We start from the raw sequence: 21,235 nt of genomic DNA on the forward strand, positions 1-21,235 counted from the left end.
TACAAACAACAGATGTTTTTTCCCCCTTAAAAGAGGCCAAGCTTCTGAATGTAAACAAGAGAACAGCATTTCCCCACGATCGTTCACATCCCCTTTAAACTATCAATCCAATAGTTTATCCTGTGTGACCAGTTCACTAGAGACAGTAAGAGGGACATGGGGGTGAGGACACCATGGCTTACTCCAAAATTTGTTGCTAAAAACCAAACATTAAAGGATGAACGTACGTTTTGAAAATGTGACATTAATCAAAATCAGTGGTGAGAGACACCATTATGAGACCAAGCATTGACATTAAAAAAAAGCATATTGACAGTAAATATTGTGGAACATATATGTTGTTAATTTTATTTGATGGAGACATGTGTAAGCTGCTTTTTAGACTGTAGGAGGTTTGGACCTTGAACCAGTGAACCTCGGTTAATGTTAATTGAATACCCCTAAGAAGCCAGGTTCACGTCTTAAAACCAAGTTCAGGAGAAGCCCCTGCTGAGGTTTCTTTAAAGCAGTGGCTTCGGCAGAGATTTTCCACTGTGTCAGACGTGCTGTGGAAGTGGAGGATGTTTTGGAGTGAGTGATAGGGGCTCAGGGACCGCTCCGCTCCGAGCTATTCCTCTCGGCACGGGCCGCCCGAGCCTGTTAGAAGAGCCGCTATTGATCCTGCTGGGCCCCTTGGGCGCCTGTCAATCTCTGCCCGTCCACTCTGTATCCACGCGCTTAAATCAATCTCCCCCGCTTCCTTCTCTTTACCTGTCCTTGCGAGCCTTTCTCTCTCTGTGAATGAAGGAGGGGCAGCGACCAATTACATGCTTACGTAAGGTTCCAGCTCCCCAGCCACGTTTCCTTTCATTCCACTCCATTTCACTGTTGGCCTTTGCTTTTTATTTTCAGCGCTCTGTTGGGCGGGAAAGAGAGGGACGCGAAAGGTTCCCCCCGTTACTCTCGTCCACCGCTGTTATATCTCTGGCTGATGAGGACATCCGTTAATTATGCTGTCCAGAAGCGTCCAAACAGAACGGTCCTTTTAAAGCAAGGTCAGACCTGTTGGTGCCGGAGCTGGGAAGGCTTTACGTCTTGTTTTCTATCTCCTTGCTCCCACTGTTTCTCCGTTGGAGGGCAGTAAATGGATAGTGTAACTGGTTAGGTGGGGGTGTAGTGCTCCATCTGTTCCTTACACGGTGGAAACCTGTCTGGGAATTGAGACACTCCCATTCGCAGCTGCTACTGAGCCTCAGACACTTGCAGAGACGTCCTGCCAAGGCTGGAGAGATGGGGATGGCAGCCCACTGAGGTTGGCAGAAGTGGAGCATTTCCTTACCGTGGTAATGGGGTTTAACGTGCCCCACCGGGGCGGGCTGGGACGCAGACTCCGACCGGCTTTTGTCAGAAGCACCGCTCCGATCTCAGCGGGACGAGGCAAGGCCCGGCCCTCGCCTGTTGCTCTTGTTTGTCACTATCTTTCGCACCTCACTTATGCTGAGGCTTACTTCTCAGATACTCCCACGCACTTCCCCACTGCAGAAGCCAGCGTTTATAATCATTAGCCCGGTCTCCTGCTTCTCTTCAGGCTACACAATGCATGGTTTGTTGGTTGTTGTTCCCATATGCAACACTGATATCAGAAAAGGAGATACAACTCAAACCTGTGTAATGTATAATCACCAGGATTATGGGGTGCTGTGAGCATCTTAAACACTGATGGTCCAGAGATGCTTCAGTGAATGGTGCATCAAAGCACTTACAAGATCCATCAAACGATAATGACTTTGGATTATGAGGTTCTTTGATTTCAGTGCAACACAATGTCGCCCCCACACATCTCCAGGATCTTGTGCTCCTAGGTTTCAATCCCTAACTCTGGTGACTGTCTGTCAGGAGCTTTCCCTGTGTTCTCCCTGTGTCTGCACGGGTTTCCTCCCACGATCCATTAGTCCAACTGTTTAAAACAATGTAACGAATAATAACGAAGCTTGCTGACACCACAGTTCATATTGTCATCGTCGTACGTCCAGTTAGACCATCTCCATAAAGCGCTGGTAAACCTGTGTATACACTGAGCCCTTAAGAGAGGCTAGTGAGTGTAAGAAAGCAGTCTTTGAACATGCACCACCTCATGGAGCCGAAACAGAATATCCGCCACGTATCACTGTCGGAGCGCCAGGGCGCTAAAAATTGTATTCGGGACATCCCTAGGCGATATAATCACAGTATGGTCCTTTCGTCCTCCAGCCCGTTATGTGAGGACAGTGGCGAGGGCGTCTTATTCCAGGCAGGTGGATCGTATTAACCCTTCGGACCTTGTGAATGAATGGGCCCTTGGCTGAGGGGATTGGTGTCATGAGGGACGTTTTCAGCGAGGCCTGAGATTGGAGGCCGCCATGCCTGGCTTTGATAGTGCTTCGGCTCGCTCCGTGACTCCAGCCGCCTCGGAGACACTTTTCAAACCCCACAAAGAGACAGCTTTATTGGCGCTCCTATAAATTAATGGCACATGCCCGTTCCTTGGGCCATAAATTCCTGTGCATTTGTGCCTGATCATGTGGTCTCCTTGTGAAGGGAAGTATCCTGTGAATCTCACCGGAATGTGATTCAATCTGCACAGCCGCGCACTGTCAGAAATGCTTTATGGGCACGGGGCACACATGTGCTCGTGGCTGTTCCTAACATGTGAACGTGTCTTTGTGTAGTTATGAGTAACACATTGTGCGTCAGAATGTGCACTCCCAGAGCACACATGTGTGCATGGGGCCAGAGTAGCGGACAGCAGGAACAGGTTTCGAACAGAGCAAATAAAAAGCATGTGGACCGGGAAGGATGTCTTTAAAGCAGAGCTTTAGCTGTCGTGATTTTTCACTTTTATGCTGCAATTTGCAACTAGAGCTGCAGCTTTAATGGTATCCCATAAGGTCCATGGCACACGAGTCCCATTGTGCCTCGAGACTACATTTCCCAGAATGCTCCCGAGAAACTGTCCACTCTCAACCTATCAGGGCCATTCTCACCAGTCTGTGGCACCGTGGACGCCGGCTATTCAGTGTAAATAAACCTACCTGCCGACCTGTTTTCAGATGAATACTAAGCATTGTTTTTTGTATCTTGTGTTCACACATTTATGAAATCAAGTCTTTGTTCTTGGCTTTGTTTGCAACCTCGTGTTTTGGATTATCCCTGTAGCTTCTTAATAAATTGTGAGTTATTTTATAAGCAAACACATTTGCATCACTTTTTACGCAAGCTTGAGTCCTGGCAGTCTGCCATCCACCATTCAAGTCTCATCGTAATAGGCTTTAAAGGAACACTAGGTAGTATTTGGAACTTAAAATCACAGCTTCAAAAGCATTGTGATGTCTCACTGACCTATAAAAGCAAGGCTAGAGCCTCTGTTGTTGCTATTTTGTGCTGAGCACTGCAGAAACTGTGCTATGTAACCTCTGGAGGATGATAGGAAACCACCCCACTCTCCCTTGCCCTTGATTTCAGGACAGTGCTGTAAAAGTGAACTACACTCTGCGACTGTAGGGGGAGCCCAGGAGCAACAATACCAAAACGTACCTAGTGTTACTTTAAGCACAGTTCAGTTCTGCTAGATCGGTCCTTATTATTTTATTTTATTTATTTATTTATTTATTATTATTATTGGGCGTGCAGGTAGTGTCGCAGTCACACAGCTCCAGGGACCTGGATGTTGTGGGTTCGATTCCCGCTCCGGGTGACTGTCTGTGAGGAGTTGGTGTGTTCTCCCTGTGTCCGCGTGGGTTTCCTCCGGGTGCTCCGGTTTCCTCCCACAGTCACAAAAACACACATTGGTAGGTGGATTGGCGACTCAAAAGTGTCTGTAGGTGTGAGTGTCTGTGTTGCCCTGTGAAGGACTGGCGCCCCCTCCAGGGTGTATTCCTGCCTTGCGCCCAATGATTCCAGGTAGGCTCTGGACCCACCGCGACCCTGAACTGGATAAGCGGTTACAGATAATGAATGAATTATTATTATTATTATTATTACTTTTGCAAATAGCTCTCTTACCTGAACAGCCCTGTAATGTTCCACCTTTTCTTCTGGAGGTTCTCCCTTTGGCTCTTTCCAGCAGGAGATACAGCAATATACCACTGTCACTGGATATGATAATGAGCCACAGGACAATAAAGAAAATCAGGGAGCAGAAAGATATGTCAGCTCAGTTTTTATGGTGATTAATTCCACACCGACTAAAGGGACTGAAACGCACACTTGCCCACCCATGCATGGTCCTATACATTTACCAAACACGGAATATTCTCGCCCCTCTCCCTGTGTTCACCAAAGTATTGCGTGCGTCCGCCGTATTGCATTCTGTCTTATTTCTCCCCGTGAGGATTTGATTGATGGACAGCACAGGTTGCTTTGATTCCTGGAAAATAACCCAATCATAAGCTGCACTCACCTTTTAGGGTTATTAAGAAAAAAAAGGGAAGAGAGAGAGAAAGAGAGAGCGAGGGAGAGGATAGAGGAAAAAAAACAGGCAGTGTTTGACAGCAGCTAAAATGAGCTCTCTCATTCTGAAATACTGGGCAGCTTTTAATGGGCTTTATTTTGCGCTTACTCGCTCTTTGGTCGGTGGAAGGGGAGGAGGGGTGCAGGTCGCATTTTATAGTGACAGCCGGCTCTTTTCTCGCTCCCTCGCTTTCATTCTCTCCCACTCTCTCCCTCTCTCTACGCCTCCCTGTGTCCAAGCTGGTTGAGAGAGGGAGAGGGTGGGGGGGAGAAGAAAGAAAATGAAGTGATTTGTGGAGGTATTGATCGGCGGCGGGGTGTATTGATCAGGCCGTTGAGAGAGATGGAGCGGGGGGCGGGGCAGGAGCTATTCCACTTTTTCGTTTGCCGGAGATTGGCACTATTTGCCCCAGCTGCTAGGGCGTGCCACTGTGCCCCTGAGGGGGGTCACTGGAGTGGCTGGTACTGCTGACCTCGCCGACAACAGGGATTCTAGTCCAGTTTGCTGTAGTCTCACTGCTCTTATCGCTCTCATCAGCGCTCGTTTCCAACCGTAGTTAGCGAACTCAAACGCTTAACTTTGATAAATCGACTTCGGAGTAGTTCAGAGACTTCACTAAAGCTTCCAACTGCTAACACAGCACATCGTAAATGACCTGTGCAGTTTTCTCTTCAAATGCAGCAATCAAGACTGCGAAGCTGTGGGACATAAATTAATGCCATATGCTTAAAAATTATATATATATAAAAAAATAATAATAAAACACTTTCTCTCTCTCTCTCTCTCTCTCTCTCTCTCTCTCTCTCTCTCTCTCTCTCTCCTCCAAGTAAATCTTCAGATGCTATAAATCCGAGCCTAATGATGATGAGGGGGAGAGAGGAAAGGGAAAAAAAAAAGCTGTGAAGAACATTTGGACTAATCTACATATCTACACGTCTCGGGAAAGCCACCGCTGCCGTGTAATTTAGCAGATTTGTAGATGGAAGTGAGTTTTTTTGGCTTTGTTTTGTTTTTTTTACAGTGCAGCATTAGAGCCATCTGGCCTTAGCTTGGGCCCCCTCCAGGATAGACCCCAGACCAGGCGTGTTCCATTACAGAGCTGATGTCGCTCCCATCCCTCCCTCCTCCTTCAGCATAAGCTCCAATGATGAAGAGCATGGCCCTCCATCCGTGCGCCGCATCAACCATCGGAAGTCACTCAGCAATTAAGAATTATGCCTTCCCTGCAAATCCTCTTTCTTTTTTTTTTTTACTTCTTCTACCCCATTCCTTTCGGTTCTCCATTTTTCCTCCTTTAAAGCACGCGGGGAGAAGAGAAGCGAGGTGCCGAGGGCTGATGAAAGAGAGCAAGAAAGTGGTAGGAAGTGAAAGAGGAGCTGAGCGCTAAAATAAAAAAATAAATAAAAGAAAGGGAGACGGGCAAAGGCTGAACGACAGCATGTGATGATGAGGAGGGACTGTGGGGAAGAGCGGAGAGGGATGGGAGGGGGCTGAAGGGGAGCGCGAACGGGCGCGCAGACGAAAGAACATGAAAGCGGGCTCAGATGGAATGAGAGAGTGAGGAAGATAGAGAGAAAGAGAGAGAGAAGCACTCCACCACACCGCTCCTCTCCGGACGCCTTGAATAATTGAATCTTGCGTAGCGTCGCTGCCAGGCGCTGGTGATTTATTCATGTATATTTCAGGAAGTTGTAATCTTTTCATAGCTCGGCCGCTTTCCTTTTGTGCTGGAGATGAAGGGTGACAGAATCGGGCCTGCTACCGGATCTCCATTATTAATACAGTGAGCAACGGACAGAGTAACCTCTTGTGAACTGGAGTCGTTTAGGAAAAGAGCTCCGCCCCTTTTTAACCGTTGGCGTAGATGATCTTTTTCGACCCGGCTTTGACCGTGACGCACACAGATCAGTTAATACTGAGCTGAGGATGAGGATTAGGTGTGAGGTTACACTTCCACCCCTCTGCCAGCTAAACGCCGTTATGCCTTAAGGTTTGTCTAGCGCTCCTTCAGGATTCCAGGCTATTAACAAGGATTTTGTCCCCCCTTCTACCCACCACTTTCCAAAAGTTATAGCTTCCACTTTTCTGCGAAGGCTTTATTCTGTTGGAACATTGCTGAGGAGATTTGCCGACATTCAGCCACAAGAACAGTAATGAAGTGAGCTACTGATATCGGAGGATTAGGTCTGGATCTCAAAAGGTAATTATGGATGGTGATCCATTCCTCCAGATTATGCAGTTCCCCCAGTCCCACAGCCCAGTGCTGGGGTTTGTATACCTCTCCAAGCCTCATGTACAGCTGCTCCATGCAGAGCATCCCATTCTATTTGTTTTGAAACGATCCAGCTCAGAGGGCATCACATTTTAGTTCAAGTTCCAGGCCGGGATTTTACGATGGCTGGCTGGTGACACAATCCCTGGCCTGTCAGGTGCTTTAGCAGTTGTAGCTACAGCCATACCATCACAGCCTGGAACCTGGATCACAGGTGTAGATTTGAAGACCGCTGATCTAGATGTTCCAGTCTTTCCAAGCAATCCTCTTGCAAGTCTTGGGGTTCTTTGCCTCTTCTTTCGGCTTCTGTCTGACCATCTTGCGCTTTCTTCTCCTTCTGACCAAGGTTCCTTCATCGTCCATCTTGACCACACTGCTGTTGTTCAAATCAAGGGCTTGGCTGCGCTGTGCACTCTAAAGTGACCCGGTGTTGGAACCGTCCCTCAGAATGAAAGAGCGTGACCTGGATTCTGGAAAGTGGATCTCGTAAAAGTCTATTTGGGGGTAGAGCAGCATCCTCCTCGACGGCAGGGCGAAACCTTAGAGCATCAGGACTCACAGACTTGCTTTTTGCACCAGTCGCCCCTTCTCTCTTTCACTAAAGCGTAGGCACACGGACATCCTAGCGTCCACGTTCCAACGCTCTTACATTTACCCTTTGCTCCTCTAGTAGCTATGTCTGGAGTTAAAGCGAGTTGTAGAGGACCCTCGGTGCAGTTCCTGGGTCAAAGCGCATCTTTTTGGTTGTAGATTGGTTGTAGGCTAAGGCGATGGTTCTCCTCCAATTCTTTTCCATCTTCTTTTCTCTCTTTTCTCCAGGCTCTTTTCATTATAGCCCTGGCTTGGCCCCAGCCTGTGATGTGTGGGAGGGTTTTTCCTTCTTTCTTTCTCTCTCTCTCTCTCTCTCTCTCTCTCTCTCTCTCTCTCTCTTTCTCTCTCTCTCTCTCTCTCTCTCTCTCGCTCCTCAGTTGAGGCTCAGCGCTGGTAAATAAGTTGGGGTGGCTTTAAGCTGGGTCAGGACCCCGGAGCAGCCATGGAGGAACAAGAAAGTGTGTGAGAGAGAGAGAGAGAGAGAGAAGTGAATCGATTGGGGCTTTTATATGTGGAAATGAGAAAATAGAAGGTTCCCTCCACGGCCCACAACACTATCTATAACTCCAAACCAAATGAAATAACTGCTTTTTATTTGTTTTTTTTTTATTATCTGTTCATTTTACTTTACTTTTTTTTTTTGATAACAAGTAGTGAAATGAAAAAGTAGGAGGAGGGAGGAAGAGTGGAAGAACCCTCCAAAGCTGAGGGATCCAGATTGGGCACCCATCCATCGTCGTGATCCAAGTATTTCTGCTGTTTCTGGCTTCTGCCTTTGCTTCTGCTTATGCCCAGGTGCCTCCAGTAGCACAGCTGTGCGTATTAAATTATAACTGTATTACAGTCGATAATGGACAAATACAGTGGGGTAGACGGTGGTTGAAGTCCTGCGCAAGCACCGGCGCGCGCCACAGCTGGCGTTTTCTTTATTTTTCAGCCAGTCTGTATCCAGGCTTGCTAGAGCAGAGATGATGTTAGTGTTTGCTGTCTGTGAATCAATGGCCATGCCCTGGAGAATCCACTTCCATTACTCATGCATGAAGCCCAGATATTAGCTGTAACCCTCTTGCCCCTCTCCAAAATGAGATTTTTCACAATGAACTCTCCAAATACAATTTTTCCCTCACAAGACACAGTCGCCGACATAAACGGGCCGTAGCTCTGTTCCCTAATAACTCAATCATATGCTCGCGGACGGCCTCCTGTATGGCTCTTAACATGGCCACAACCGTTCAGAAGTGCAACAATGACTCCAGGCTGGGAACTTATTTATGAAACCCTCCCTCAAGGATCTAGTGTTTTTTTTTTTTAGTTTTTTTTTTTTTTTAAACCCCATCTCCTGAGCCACACGTGTGGAAGGTGCTCGTTGTCAAACTGATGGCCACGTCTTCCCCCATTGACTCGCAGGCTGTCGTCATGGCAACATAGTTCCAGCTAGTGCTAGTGCCTCTGGCACCACATGGTTGGTAAATGAGCAAGAGGCAGGGAATGTATATGGGGTGAGATCATCGCAAAGATGGAGTAGGAATAGTCCATATTTTCATAAATCAGAGAGAACTTGGAATGTGTGGAGTATATTATTATTTTTTTTATTTATCTATGTTTTTTTCCCAGGCTGTGAGCGTGTGTTATATACATTATGTGCTTTCAGTAGAGCTGGACAAGAATGGAATTTCAACAACTAATAGTGCTGATCAAATCAACACTATATATATATAAGCTAGGCTTATATATGGCTTATATATGGCAGTTAAATTATGGATTACTTTCATGAATGCATGATCTTTCACACTCCAGAATCACATGCTATTCTAAGCTTTTGTTTCGTATGCAGGGACAGTCTTCATTTATTCATTCTCTCTCTCTCTCTCTCTCTCTCTCTCTCTCTCTCTCTCTCTCTCTCTCTCTTTCTCTTTCAGTTGCTCTCACAGAGGGCTGCAATGGTTTTGTAAGAGGAATTTTTTTCCCTTATTTCTTGAAAACCCTTGTCAGCCATCTCCCCACTTAACATGTAGCAGTGTCTTCCCGTGGCACATGGTATTCATTGCTTCAGTTTGAATACACCCAGATGCTGGAGCACTTACTCAAAGCCACTACCTGCCCTCTGTCTCATTCATCCCTCTCTCTCTTCTTCTTCCTCCCTCCCGTTCCTTTCTCTCTCTCTCTCTCTTTCTCTCTCTTTCTCTCTCTCTCTCTCTCTTTCTCTCTCTTTCTCTCTCTCTCTCTCTCTCTCTCTCTCTCTCTCTTTCTTTCTTTATCTTCAGATCATGGTAATGTAGTTCTCTGAGTGGTTGACCATTCACAGACTGGCCACAGAATTCCGCTCTATTATCGCATCTATATTTGAAGCTCTTCTCTGCTCTTGGTTTGGCTTGACAAGCACCTATCACCCGGCCTACATGCTTGCTTTCTCTCCTGACAGCTTTCACTCCTCTACCCAGGTGATACGCTGCAGAGAGAGAGAGAGAGAGAAGAGAGAGAGGGAGAGAGAGAAGGAAGGAATGTTGTGAAATGAGAGTTTCTGGACATGTCCTGTTTGTACAAGTGCAACCCACACAAACTAATATGTGCTACCATGCCATTCTCAAGTTCCAGATTTGTGATTGGTCACTGGTGATTAATAAGAGTGAGTGACAGAGGGAGATAGAGAAAAAAAATATTGCAGAATTAATGACGTTAGTAAAGTTGTATGCAATGTTTGTTTGTTTGTTTATTTTTAATAGGTTTATTCCGGGATACCCCAATTATTTTGTCTATAACTGTATATGCCCTGTGTATAGGAGACACTTAATAAGAGACCCTGCCAAAAAAATATATGAATACCTGAATACTTGGGGCCAGCCCTATTGTTCAGAAAATCAGCACCTGCTTTAAATTAAGGCTGCACTTCGGCTCCCAGCATGGCTCCGCTCACTGAGTCGTTCGCTAACTTGTGCACACACAGTGCCACTAAAGGTACACGAATAAAGCAGAGCTCCGTGGTGGTGTTCTAATTTGAGGTGAAAAGCTGACAAAATGAACTGTAGCTTTGCCGTGCTTCGCAGAAAATAGATTGCTCTAGTGGGTTTTAGGCTTCGTTCAAAGCTTTAATGTTTACAAGGTGGAAAACATGAGAAGTGGAGGGTTGCCTTTATCGATAGACACATTTTTTCCAAAAAAAATGAATATCAGAATCTCAAAATTCTTACCCAGCGAATGAATATCCATAAAGTCGAATATTTGGGGCCATCCCTATGGGTGGCGTACAGTTTTTAACATTTTCCAAATAATGCCAAAGCTTTGCACAGGGACTTAGTTGTGTTCATACCCAAGCTGGGGACTGAACTCTAGTCTGCCATATGGAGAGCAGGGTTGTTGTCCACTGTGATAGAAACCCATATTTTGGCCAGTTTTATTTTAAGACACCAAGATGTTGCTATGCCAATCGGTATATCAAACTGTGGCATTTTAGGTGCTGTGAAATGACCAGTGATTTAATTTATTTTGGAGCCATTGTTGGAGACTACAGTTGAGCATCTGATAGGTTTTCAAACTTTCCAGCTGTGAATAACTCCCCCTCTTTACTTTTATTTTGCCTTCAAAGGGCACCAATTTGTTTCACTGTATGTGGTTGAAATGATACATTCCATGTCCAAACATTTGAGGACACTCTTAAGAAGCATAAGAAGTGCACCAATGTTGGACTCAGAAAAGCATGATCTAAAGCTATGGAGCAGCTGCATATGAGTTTAAGCCAATGCCCATTTCCAAGTGGTATAAAGCCCTGCAGCATTTCTAAGTAAGTCATTGAGCACCAGTCCAACATCCATACTTAACATCGCTGGCCGAATGCCATCAATCCTCGCAGCAGTGTTCCAGCATCTTATATAAAATCTTCTTAGAAGAATAGAAACTCTTGCTGCAGGAGGTAAAGACAAACTCCTGCAAACCTTTGGCCGTGTAGTGTAAATACAGTCTTAGAGGTGTACATTGTGTGGTGTTGTGTGTCCTGTTTCACTGGTGCACTGCGTCTGTTGCTGTTTTCTTCTCTCCTGTTGTAGTTTGTTATTATGAAGACCGTTTCGCTCTGTTACCCTTTGGCTCCAGATTCATCTATGGATCATCGTAGGCTCAGTCGTTCTAATTACTAGACTATTTGACCCCTGCTGAGAAACTGCCTGTGTTAATGATCTGGATGTCTGGAGAGATGCTGTTAATAAAATGACTACTCAGTTCAATGCTGCATCTAGTTCTTGCTTCTTAACTTTATGTACAGTGCGAACAGTTGCTGTGATTTTGCAGTGAATTACAATACATTTACTACATTAACATACAGTTTTGTCGGTTATGTCCATTTTTAACAGCATACGACATACAGCAGTTCCTGAATTCACTGTTTTAAATGGAAGGCCTTGTCTCAAGCTCAGTATTAACACAAACACAGGCACGACTTCTTACATTAAAAATAAATAAATAAATAAAGTAAGTATGTAAAATAAAATGGAATAATCAAATTAAGATGAAGTTAATGAATTTTCTTCTGATTTGTCTCTGTTTACCTGGAGGATTTAAAGAAGTAGTAGATCAGAGGACACCAGAATTTGTAACTTGGATCCAGGTTCCAGTCTGGGATTTTTAAATTGCCAGCTGGTATGACACTATAGCTCAACTGTTAATGCACCTGAATGGCATAGTGTATATGTATAGTGTTTCAGGCCGGCCAGCCATTGTAAAATCCCAGCCTGGAGCCTGGATCAAAGTCGGGATTTGAAAACCTCTGGAGTTTTCAAATTTATTTTGTTGTGGGTGGAGCTATAGCTACAGTATCTATAAAGTACAGCTGACATTGGGTAAAAGAGGTGGAGTCAGTGAAATAATAGATGGTGGTTGTGGGTGGAGCTACAGCTACAGTATCTATAGAGAGTAGCTGACATTGGGTAAAAGAGGTGGAGTCAGTGAATCAATAGGTGGATATTGTGGGTGGAGCTATAGCTACAGTATCTATAGAGAGTAGCTGACATTGGGTAAAAGAGGTGGAGTCAGTGAATCAATAGGTGGATATTGTGGGTGGAGCTATAGCTACAGTATCTATAGAGAGTAGCTGACATTGGGTAAAAGAGGTGGAGTCAGTGAATCAGTAGGTGGTTGTTGTGGGTGAAGCTATAGCTACAGTCTCTATAGAGTGTAGCTGACATTGGGTAAAAGAGGTGGAGTCAGTGAATCAGTAGGTGGTTGTTGTGGGTGGAGCTATAGCTACAGTATCTATAGAGAGTAGCTGACATTGGGTAAAAGAGGTGGAGTCAGTGAATCAGTAGGTGGTTGTTGTGGGTGGAGCTATAGCTACAGTATCTATAGAGAGTAGCTGACATTGGGTAAAAGAGGTGGAGTCAGTGAAACAATCGGTGGTTGTTGTGGGTGGAGCTATAGCTACAGTATCTATAGAGAGTAGCTGACATTGGGTAAAAGAGGTGGAGTCAGTGAAACAATAGGTGGTTGTTGTGGGTGGAGCTACAGCTACAGTATCTATAGAGAGTAGCTGACATTGGGTAAAAGAGGTGGAGTCAGTGAAACAATAGATGGTGGTTGTTGTGGGTGGAGCTAAGCTACAGTATCTATAGAGAGTAGCTGACATTGGGTAAAAGAGGTGGAGTCAGTGAAACAATAGATGGTGGTTGTGGGTGGAGCTATAGCTACAGTATCTATAGAGAGTAGCTGACATTGGGTAAAAGAGGTGGAGTCAGTGAATCAGTAGGTGGTTGTTGTGGGTGGAGCTATAGCTACAGTATCTATAGAGAGTAGCTGACATTGGGTAAAAGAGGTGGAGTCAGTGAAACAATCGGTGGTTGTTGTGGGTGGAGCTATAGCTACAGTATCTATAGAGAGTAGCTGACATTGGGTAAAAGAGGTGGAGTCAGTGAAACAATAGGTGGTTGTTGTGGGTGGAGCTACAGCTACAGTATCTATAGAGAGTAGCTGACATTGGGTAAAAGAGGTGGAGTCAGTGAAACAATAGATGGTGGTTGTTGTGGGTGGAGCTACAGCTACAGTATCTATAGAGAGTAGCTGACATTGGGTAAAAGAGGTGGAGTCAGTGAAACAATAGATGGTGGTTGTGGGTGGAGCTATAGCTACAGTATCTATAGAGAGTAGCTGACATTGGGTAAAAGAGGTGGAGTCAGTGAATCAGTAGGTGGTTGTTGTGGGTGGAGCTATAGCTACAGTATCTATAGAGTGTAGCTGACATTGGGTAATAGATGTGTAGTCAGTGAATCAGTAGGTGGATGTTGTGGGTGGAGCTATAGCTACAGTATCTATAGAGAGTAGCTGACATTGGGTAAAAGAGGTGGAGTCAGTGAATCAGCAGGTGGATATTGTGGGTGGAGCTATAGCTACAGTATCTATAGAGAGTAGCTGACATTGGGTAAAAGAGGTGGAGTCAGTGAATCAGTAGGTGGATGTTGTGGGTGGAGCTATAGCTACAGTATCTATAGAGAGTAGCTGACATTGGGTAAAAGAGGTGGAGTCAGTGAATCAGCAGGTGGATATTGTGGGTGGAGCTATAGCTACAGTATCTATAGAGAGTAGCTGACATTGGGTAATAGATGTGTAGTCAGTGAATCAGTAGGTGGATGTTGTGGGTGGAGCTATAGCTACAGTATCTATAGAGAGTAGCTGACATTGGGTAAAAGAGGTGGAGTCAGTGAATCAGCAGGTGGATATTGTGGGTGGAGCTATAGCTACAGTATCTATAGAGTGAAACTAAAGTTGTGTATAAGCGGTGGATTCAGTGAATATGGTGTTGTTGTTGTTGTGGGTGAATCAATAGCTGCAGAACCTATAGACTAAAGCCACCATACAGTGGCTCAGTGTTGCTAAGGAGCACGGGCTGCAGTCCCTAATGGAAGTGCATTGATGGTGATTGACAGTGAGTTACTGTAAATGTTACAGGATTTTTTATACCACATCACCCTGGGAAGGAGGACGCCCAAGGCAGGAGCAGTTTGCCCCACACGCTGTGTGTTCATCAGCACAAACATAAAAAAGTCAACATACACACAGCCAAGCCAGTCTCAAAGCGTCTCTGTCTCAGTTCTCTGCCTCTTCCTCCTCTCAGCTCTCTATGGCAGCCTCCTCTGGGCCCATCAGCGCGGATTCACATTAGGACGATGCGTCAGGTAATCAGGGGCCAGGCTGAGTGACAGAGAGGTGTTACATGGCTTCTGCCGATCAGTGCTCAGCTCCAGGGTCAGACCCCTCGCCTCTTGCCTGACTCATTTCCTCAGCAGGTCAAGACACGACCAGCAGCGTATCTTTAGCGACCCCCCCGCCATGTGCCTTCAGGGCTTGTGCCTCAGTGACTTACTATGATTTCAGTGCTGTAAACCACACAGTTACACTACTGTAATATTATACAGCCACTGGGCGCTCCGCCTGTGAGTTACTGTACTTTGTACAGGGCTTTATTCACTGTTCAGTCAGATTTTTGTTTACATTAAAAATGAATAGTTATTTAAAAAAACTAAAAGGCTGAGAGGCTGTTTGTGTGTACGCCCAGCAGCTTGTGAGAGCGAGACCCTCATAGTCCGAATCAGTGGAGCTGTGCAGCCGGTGCTCGAGTGTGTACCGGAGCATCCTCAAGCTGTTGATTTTGGCCTGTGTTACCGAGAGTCGACACACACTGGTGAATTTCAAGCAGCCTCTCGGGTGACAGGGCCATGTTCAAAACAACAGCGGGCAGGTACGCGTGTCACACTGACACGAGAGAGAGGAGAGCTGCTTTATTGCACACACACACACACACACAAATAAACACACACAGATGTCCACCACTCTACCTCGGTGTCAGAAACCATGCTGTTCTCTCTGGAACAAAGCTTTGTAGGTAAATGTGAGAGGTGTCAATCATTCAACAGTGCTCTGTCCCTTGAAAGAGACACAGATCAGAGAGAAAGAGAGAGAGAGAGAGAGAGAGGGAGAGGCAGAGGGAGAGAGAGAGAGAGAGGAAGGAACAGAGAGGGAGAGAGAGAGCCTTTATAAAAATAGTAATAGCTAAAGGACCTTAATAACTGGTTTAGTCAAAATAATTGAAAACCTGAACATTAAAAAAAATTAAAAACTAAGAGAGAGAGAGAGAGAGAGAGAGAGAGAGAGAGAGAGAGAGAGAGAGAGTCTTCAAATGCCTTTATTACAGCAGCATTAGTAGAAGGGCCTACTACCTGTTAATAGAGGGGAAGATTAGGGGGCAGTCAAGGGGCAGTTATTAATGGTTTACTGGTTAAAAATGATGTAATTTATATTTCAGCAACAACACCCTGACAGTTACAGGACTGTGTTCAACAACCCAGAGAAATAATGGAGGGGCAGGAGATGGAGGAATAAAAATGGGGAGGGGTGGGGTGAGAGAGGGGCGGGGTGTTATCTCCCTGGAATTAACACAGACATGAACACACACCTGTCAGGGCTGGATACCACACAAGGAGAATTGACACTAAGGCTGTGTGTGTGTGTGTGTGTGTGTGTGTGTGTATGAAATGGTTGAAGCCCATGAGGAACAACTGGACAGACACTAGATGTACCCATGTAGTGGTCATGCCCCTCCAGTCTCCACCTGGCCTGAGAAGCACTGATAAGAGAGAGAGAGAGAGAGAGATAGAGAGAGAGAAAGAGAGAGAGAGAGAGAGAGAGAGAGAGAGAGAGGGGTGAGAGAGAGAGAGAGAGAGAGAGAGAGAGAGAAAGAGAGAGAAAGGCCAGAGGGGGCGAGATGGACTCAGTTGCCATTAGTGTTCCCATAGATGACTCTATAATTTCTTCCCATTATGATTCAGAATGACTTCATTCTGCTGCTCCACTGCTGTGTGTAGACTATGGAGGGTGCAATAGCTATGTCTCTGTCTGTTTTTATTTTTTATTTTTGTACAGTATCGGGACAAAAGTGTCTTAACCTTGAAGGAAAATCATAGACAAAACATCCAAGAGCAGTGTCTAGCTCAGGATTTCATCCAGCGCTCTTCAGGAACCTTGTGACCTCGTGAAAGGATTTTTAAAATGTCTTTATTAATTTAAAAGGCAAAAACAACTTCTGATCGATTACCAAAAGAAGCACCTTGTAGGTCCGCACATACAGATCGCAGTCCATCTGTTGCTCTGCACACTTTTAGCCCCCTTTCACACTGTTCTTCGATGGTCAGGTGAACTTCAACGTGCACACAATGCATAACTCACACTTTTATCCGACTGAGTTACTTTGTATGTTTTGAAAAAGCCAGCTGCCCTTTACATAGTCTCAAAACTTCATAAAAACGGGATCAATAGAAATTCCAAATGTGCCCAGAGCAATTATTTTTTCCATTTGCAACTATATTATACAATTTTATTACATATAACTGCCTTCACATATCAATAACAAATTCATATTACATATTGGTACTTATTTACATATGCAAACGGCCATTTAAATATGATACATGTGTGATATTATTATTACATATGATATAGTAGAGTACATATGGGATATAAAATCCACTCCCAGGCACAGTATTAAAAAACACCAGTGTATGCATGTGCGATGTGAACCCGAGATTAATGCGAGACTCTTATTTGCTGATTATTCCTTTCCTGTGTGATGTGCTTCAGCACAATCAGAATCATGCTCAAGGAATTAATTTCCTGAGAGGTGGTGTTTTTCTTTTCTTTTCTTTTCTTTTTTTGACTCTGATTGTAATTTTCTGCTGCTGATTGAGCTGCTGTTTGTCTGCAGGCTGCCGAGGGAAGCTGTGCGGTTTCGGGGCGGTGTGTGAGAGGGACGCCGCTGACCCTTCGAAAGGAGACTGCGTGTGTAAGAAGGTGACCTGTCCATCCGTGGTGGCTCCGGTGTGTGGGTCAGACTCCTCCACCTACAGCAACGAGTGTGAGCTGGAGAAGGCCCAGTGCAGCATGCAGAGACGCATCAAAGTCATGCGCAAAGGACCCTGTGGTAAGTCCAGTCTGCTTGGTTTTTGAGTTTGGTGCGCACACACACACACACACACACACAGTCACTGCAAGCCTATGTTGTCTGTATGTTCAAACATGGCGGCTAAGACCAGTTTACAGTGTATTAGAAAAAGAACGCAGCATGGCTCTGGGTCAGTGAAGATCAGGCCTGGAGTCCTGTCAGAAATCACAGCATCTCTTATTTCATTTGGAATTGTGATGTCACATGGATTTTGATATCAGTGACATTTGGAAAATGTTTTGTTTTGAAAATGTCAGCAGTGACTAGAGCTGTACAATTTCGTATCGGTTGATAATATCATCATCATTTTTAAAACGATGCAAAAAACGATATCATGATAATAGTGACATCAGACTTGTTTACGTAATGATGTCATCAGTTAGACATAATTATAGCGTGCATTCTTTACACGAGTCGTTTAGGCAAATAAGTGTTTACATTTGCTGTTTTTTTTTTATGCACACTACATTTTCTGCACGTTGGTTGTTTGGATGATATTTATCCTATATTTTTTTTATACAAAACCAGAATCTTCGTAAGTTACTGACGTTTTCAAAATAAGTAAATGTTTACAGTGTTTTGTCACGTCTTTTGAATGTTCGAAACATTTGTAGTAAAATAAAACTTTTTAATAAATAAAAACATTAATTAATATTAATATGGCCCTGTGAAGGACTGGCGCCCCCTCCAGGGTGTATTCTTGCCTTGCGCCCAATGATTCCAGGTAGACTCTGAATCCACCGCGACCCTGAATTGGATAAGCGCTTACAGATAATGAATGAATGAATAATTAATATTAATATAGCAGTTTTTTGTTGCAGTAGTGTGTTAATAAAAGTATTATTCAGTGTTTTGTCATATCACCAAAAATATACCCTGAAATATCGTGATATCATTTTTAGGGCCGTATCGCCCATCCCTAGCTGTGACACAGAATTGACATAGACTTAACGCATGGTTAGCAGAGTTCCAGACAGAAAAGCATATCTGTACATATTACAGATGTCAAAAAAATATATACACTATATGTCTATATATGTAATAGTAAAATTTCAAATATTCATTCACACTATGCTCACTTTAAGTTAAAAGAATTCCAATTTCTGCAGTATATTTTAAGCTTCCTGCTACAGTAAAATCCTTTCATTTTTCAGTGATACGTTTTTTTGGACTGTCGCCCTTTTGTGATGCTTTGAATACAATACTTTCACATTTCAAGTTGCTCTAACACACGTTAAGTACTTTGTCTCTGCTTTGAATGCTCTGTAATTGCAATAGTTGAGCACTCAGATTCTGCATGCAAATGTTAAGCCTTAGTGGTGGGATCTGTTCATTTCCCTCTTCACAATGCTTCACAATGCAGGCATTTAAACAGCTGGTTAACTTCGGAAAATCCTCCTCGCTTGCAGATGTTGGGGATGGTGTCCGTTTGTCATCTTTACAGCTGCGGCTTAAATAAAACATAGTGGCTGCCGCAGAGCCCCTCCAGTAGAAATCAAGTGTAGTCCCTTGTTAACATGTCTATGAAATGTCGCTTATTTGTGGGAAGACTTCTCATGAGCGGAATAATCAGTCGAGCAGGCTGAGCGTTTCCGCTGAGAAACTGCAGTGTTCCAATCAGGCGGATTCAGACAGACAGGGTTTTCTTACATCATGAGCCTAAGGAACCAAACCCTTCAAAATGTGGGATTTTGGGCTGCAGTGGTAAGGTGTGTGGACCAACTCTTACCGAATGAAGCTGAAGGTGCTGTGTAACATCGAAACTAACTCTGACGAACAGAGCAGAGTATTTAGGGTCTAGCTGATGATCTGATGGGGACTTGAGCATCAGAGCTGTCTCTATGGACCACTCACAGTTGCCCTTATTCTTTAAAGATAAAGTGTATGAACTGATACAACCAAAAATAGTAAGTAGTGTATCAACTGTGTTACGTAGTAACAATCCCATACACTGGCACGAGTCAATAAGTTGGTACAGATGTGTATGGTTACACAGCTGCATTAGTAATTAATCTGTAACCAGTTTTATTTGCTTTATTGTCAAATGGTTTGTTAATATGTAACTACACAGTTATTACAACACTATATAATGTGTGTAATATTTATGAAGGTCGTCGGATATTAATGCTCCAAAAGTCTTAGGCCACTGCCGTTAAAATCATGCTTTCAGAACGCCAACCCGACAAGGATACGAATGATTTCCATGACCACTTACACAGTAGTGCTGTTCCCAGTAATAATCAAGCATTAACATATTCATGATGGGCTTAAATGTGGGTGGGACTTCCTGGGCAGAGAGTGAGGGGTGGTCTGCCAGCCTGCCACTGGAGTGGAGTGTGTTTAGTTTGCCTGTGTGTGGGTGTGTATGTATGTGTGTGTGTGTGTTTGTGTTTCTCGGTAATGGCGTGCGATGCTTGTTGAAGCCTAACCCCGTGATTAAGTAGCGTCCTACGTCTACCAGGCTGACCAGCATAAGCAGCAATTACCGAGCCTTGTGGAACAGGACGTCCAGCTCTAATTAGCTGCCTCTCATGCCGGATACAGCGGGGGCAGTGAGAGGGAAGGCCTACCTCCCTGTCCTATCTCTCCTACCCATTCACAAACACACAAAGCGTGCCTCTTGCTCCCTGCACTAATGCCTGATTAACATACCGCTTCATGGTAAGTCACTCCTGGGCGCCCAGTGGGCAAATAATGGACGGCAGCCTCCTCATCACCATCGTGATGAAACGGGTACAGCGTCTCCATCTCCACGGGCCGTCCGCTCCTCCCTCCGCTGACTGAGCTCTAACTAGCAGGAGAGTGGATGCTGGGTCTTCTAAAGGACAGTGGTGGTCAGCAAGGACAGAAAGAACATCAGGGAAGGAGATACAGAGAGACCACACTGTTTTATTCCTCATCATTTCCCCCATGGTGTGTATATGTTCTTTGAAACGCTTCTTTGCATGCGGTTTATTAGTTTCTAGCAACAACATCGGAGCAAGTAGAGCACTCGGTTAGATGCTTTTAATCAATGCTGTGTATTTCTGATTAACTGAAGAGATGTATTCGCAGAGAAATTCACCCACACATGTCTGCTTTTGGCAGACATTTTTATCCAGAACGAGTTAACGTTTTGGTCATGGTACTGATGTCTGCGAAAGCCATGTTAGGAGTCTTGCCCAAGGACTTTTTACTGATGTAGTTTGGTGTTTCTGTTCAAGCAGGGAATCCAATATAACACCTGTAAATACACAACTGTGTCTGCCGTGAGGAAGGTTTTCACAGTTTCTATAGAGAACTTTATCTGTGGTGACATCTAATTTAAAATATCAGCTTAGTACATGCACACATTTACATGCACACACATTTAGTGGTGTAAACACACACAGCAGGTTAACAACAACAAAGATACCCTCAACCACCGCAGCGCAGGAGCCCTTCTTATATAAAACACATGAAAATAGATATAGATTCATTCAGTTTCTGTATTTATTACTGAAACACGTTGAGAAATGATTACAAACACTCACTCAAACACTCTCTCCAAATCATACCTGGTGCTGCACTAATTAGTGCCCCTCTAGAAACCATTCCTGCGGAACCAGCTGTAAACCATTGATAAAAATATAAATGAACTACAACTAATAAACTTAAACGATAAAATGAAAAACTACAGATATGTACAAATACTGAAGAAAAGGCTTGTCCTATGACAACCTGTGATAAAAAAGACTTTGCTTTAATGCAGTTTGACTTTGCTTTAATTACAAAAAGATACAATGACTGGTTATTAATATTGGTATCGCAATGTAGTGGTATATAATGGTACTAGTAAATGCTAATTATTGGTTATCATATCAGCCTCAGGGTGGTGCAATAGGGGTAGTGTCGCAGTCACACAGCTCCAGGGGCCTGGAGGTTGTGGGTTCGACTCCTGCCCTGGGTGACT

The 21,235-nt window shown here is 44.4% G+C and overlaps 1 protein-coding gene across 1 annotated transcript in view; it reads left to right on the forward strand.

The window, feature by feature from the left end:
• The window catches only part of agrn (agrin), a 330,093-nt gene that overhangs the window by 160,886 nt on the left and 147,972 nt on the right, over positions 1-21,235 (forward strand). Inside the window, exon 4 of the mRNA XM_066672367.1 lies at positions 17,068-17,283. Within this exon, the coding sequence (XP_066528464.1) occupies positions 17,068-17,283 (216 nt within the window). The remainder of the gene's footprint in view (positions 1-17,067; positions 17,284-21,235) is intronic.

Source organism: Hoplias malabaricus, chromosome 5 (genome assembly GCF_029633855.1).
Source record: "Hoplias malabaricus isolate fHopMal1 chromosome 5, fHopMal1.hap1, whole genome shotgun sequence".
Lineage (NCBI taxonomy): Eukaryota > Metazoa > Chordata > Actinopteri > Characiformes > Erythrinidae > Hoplias > Hoplias malabaricus.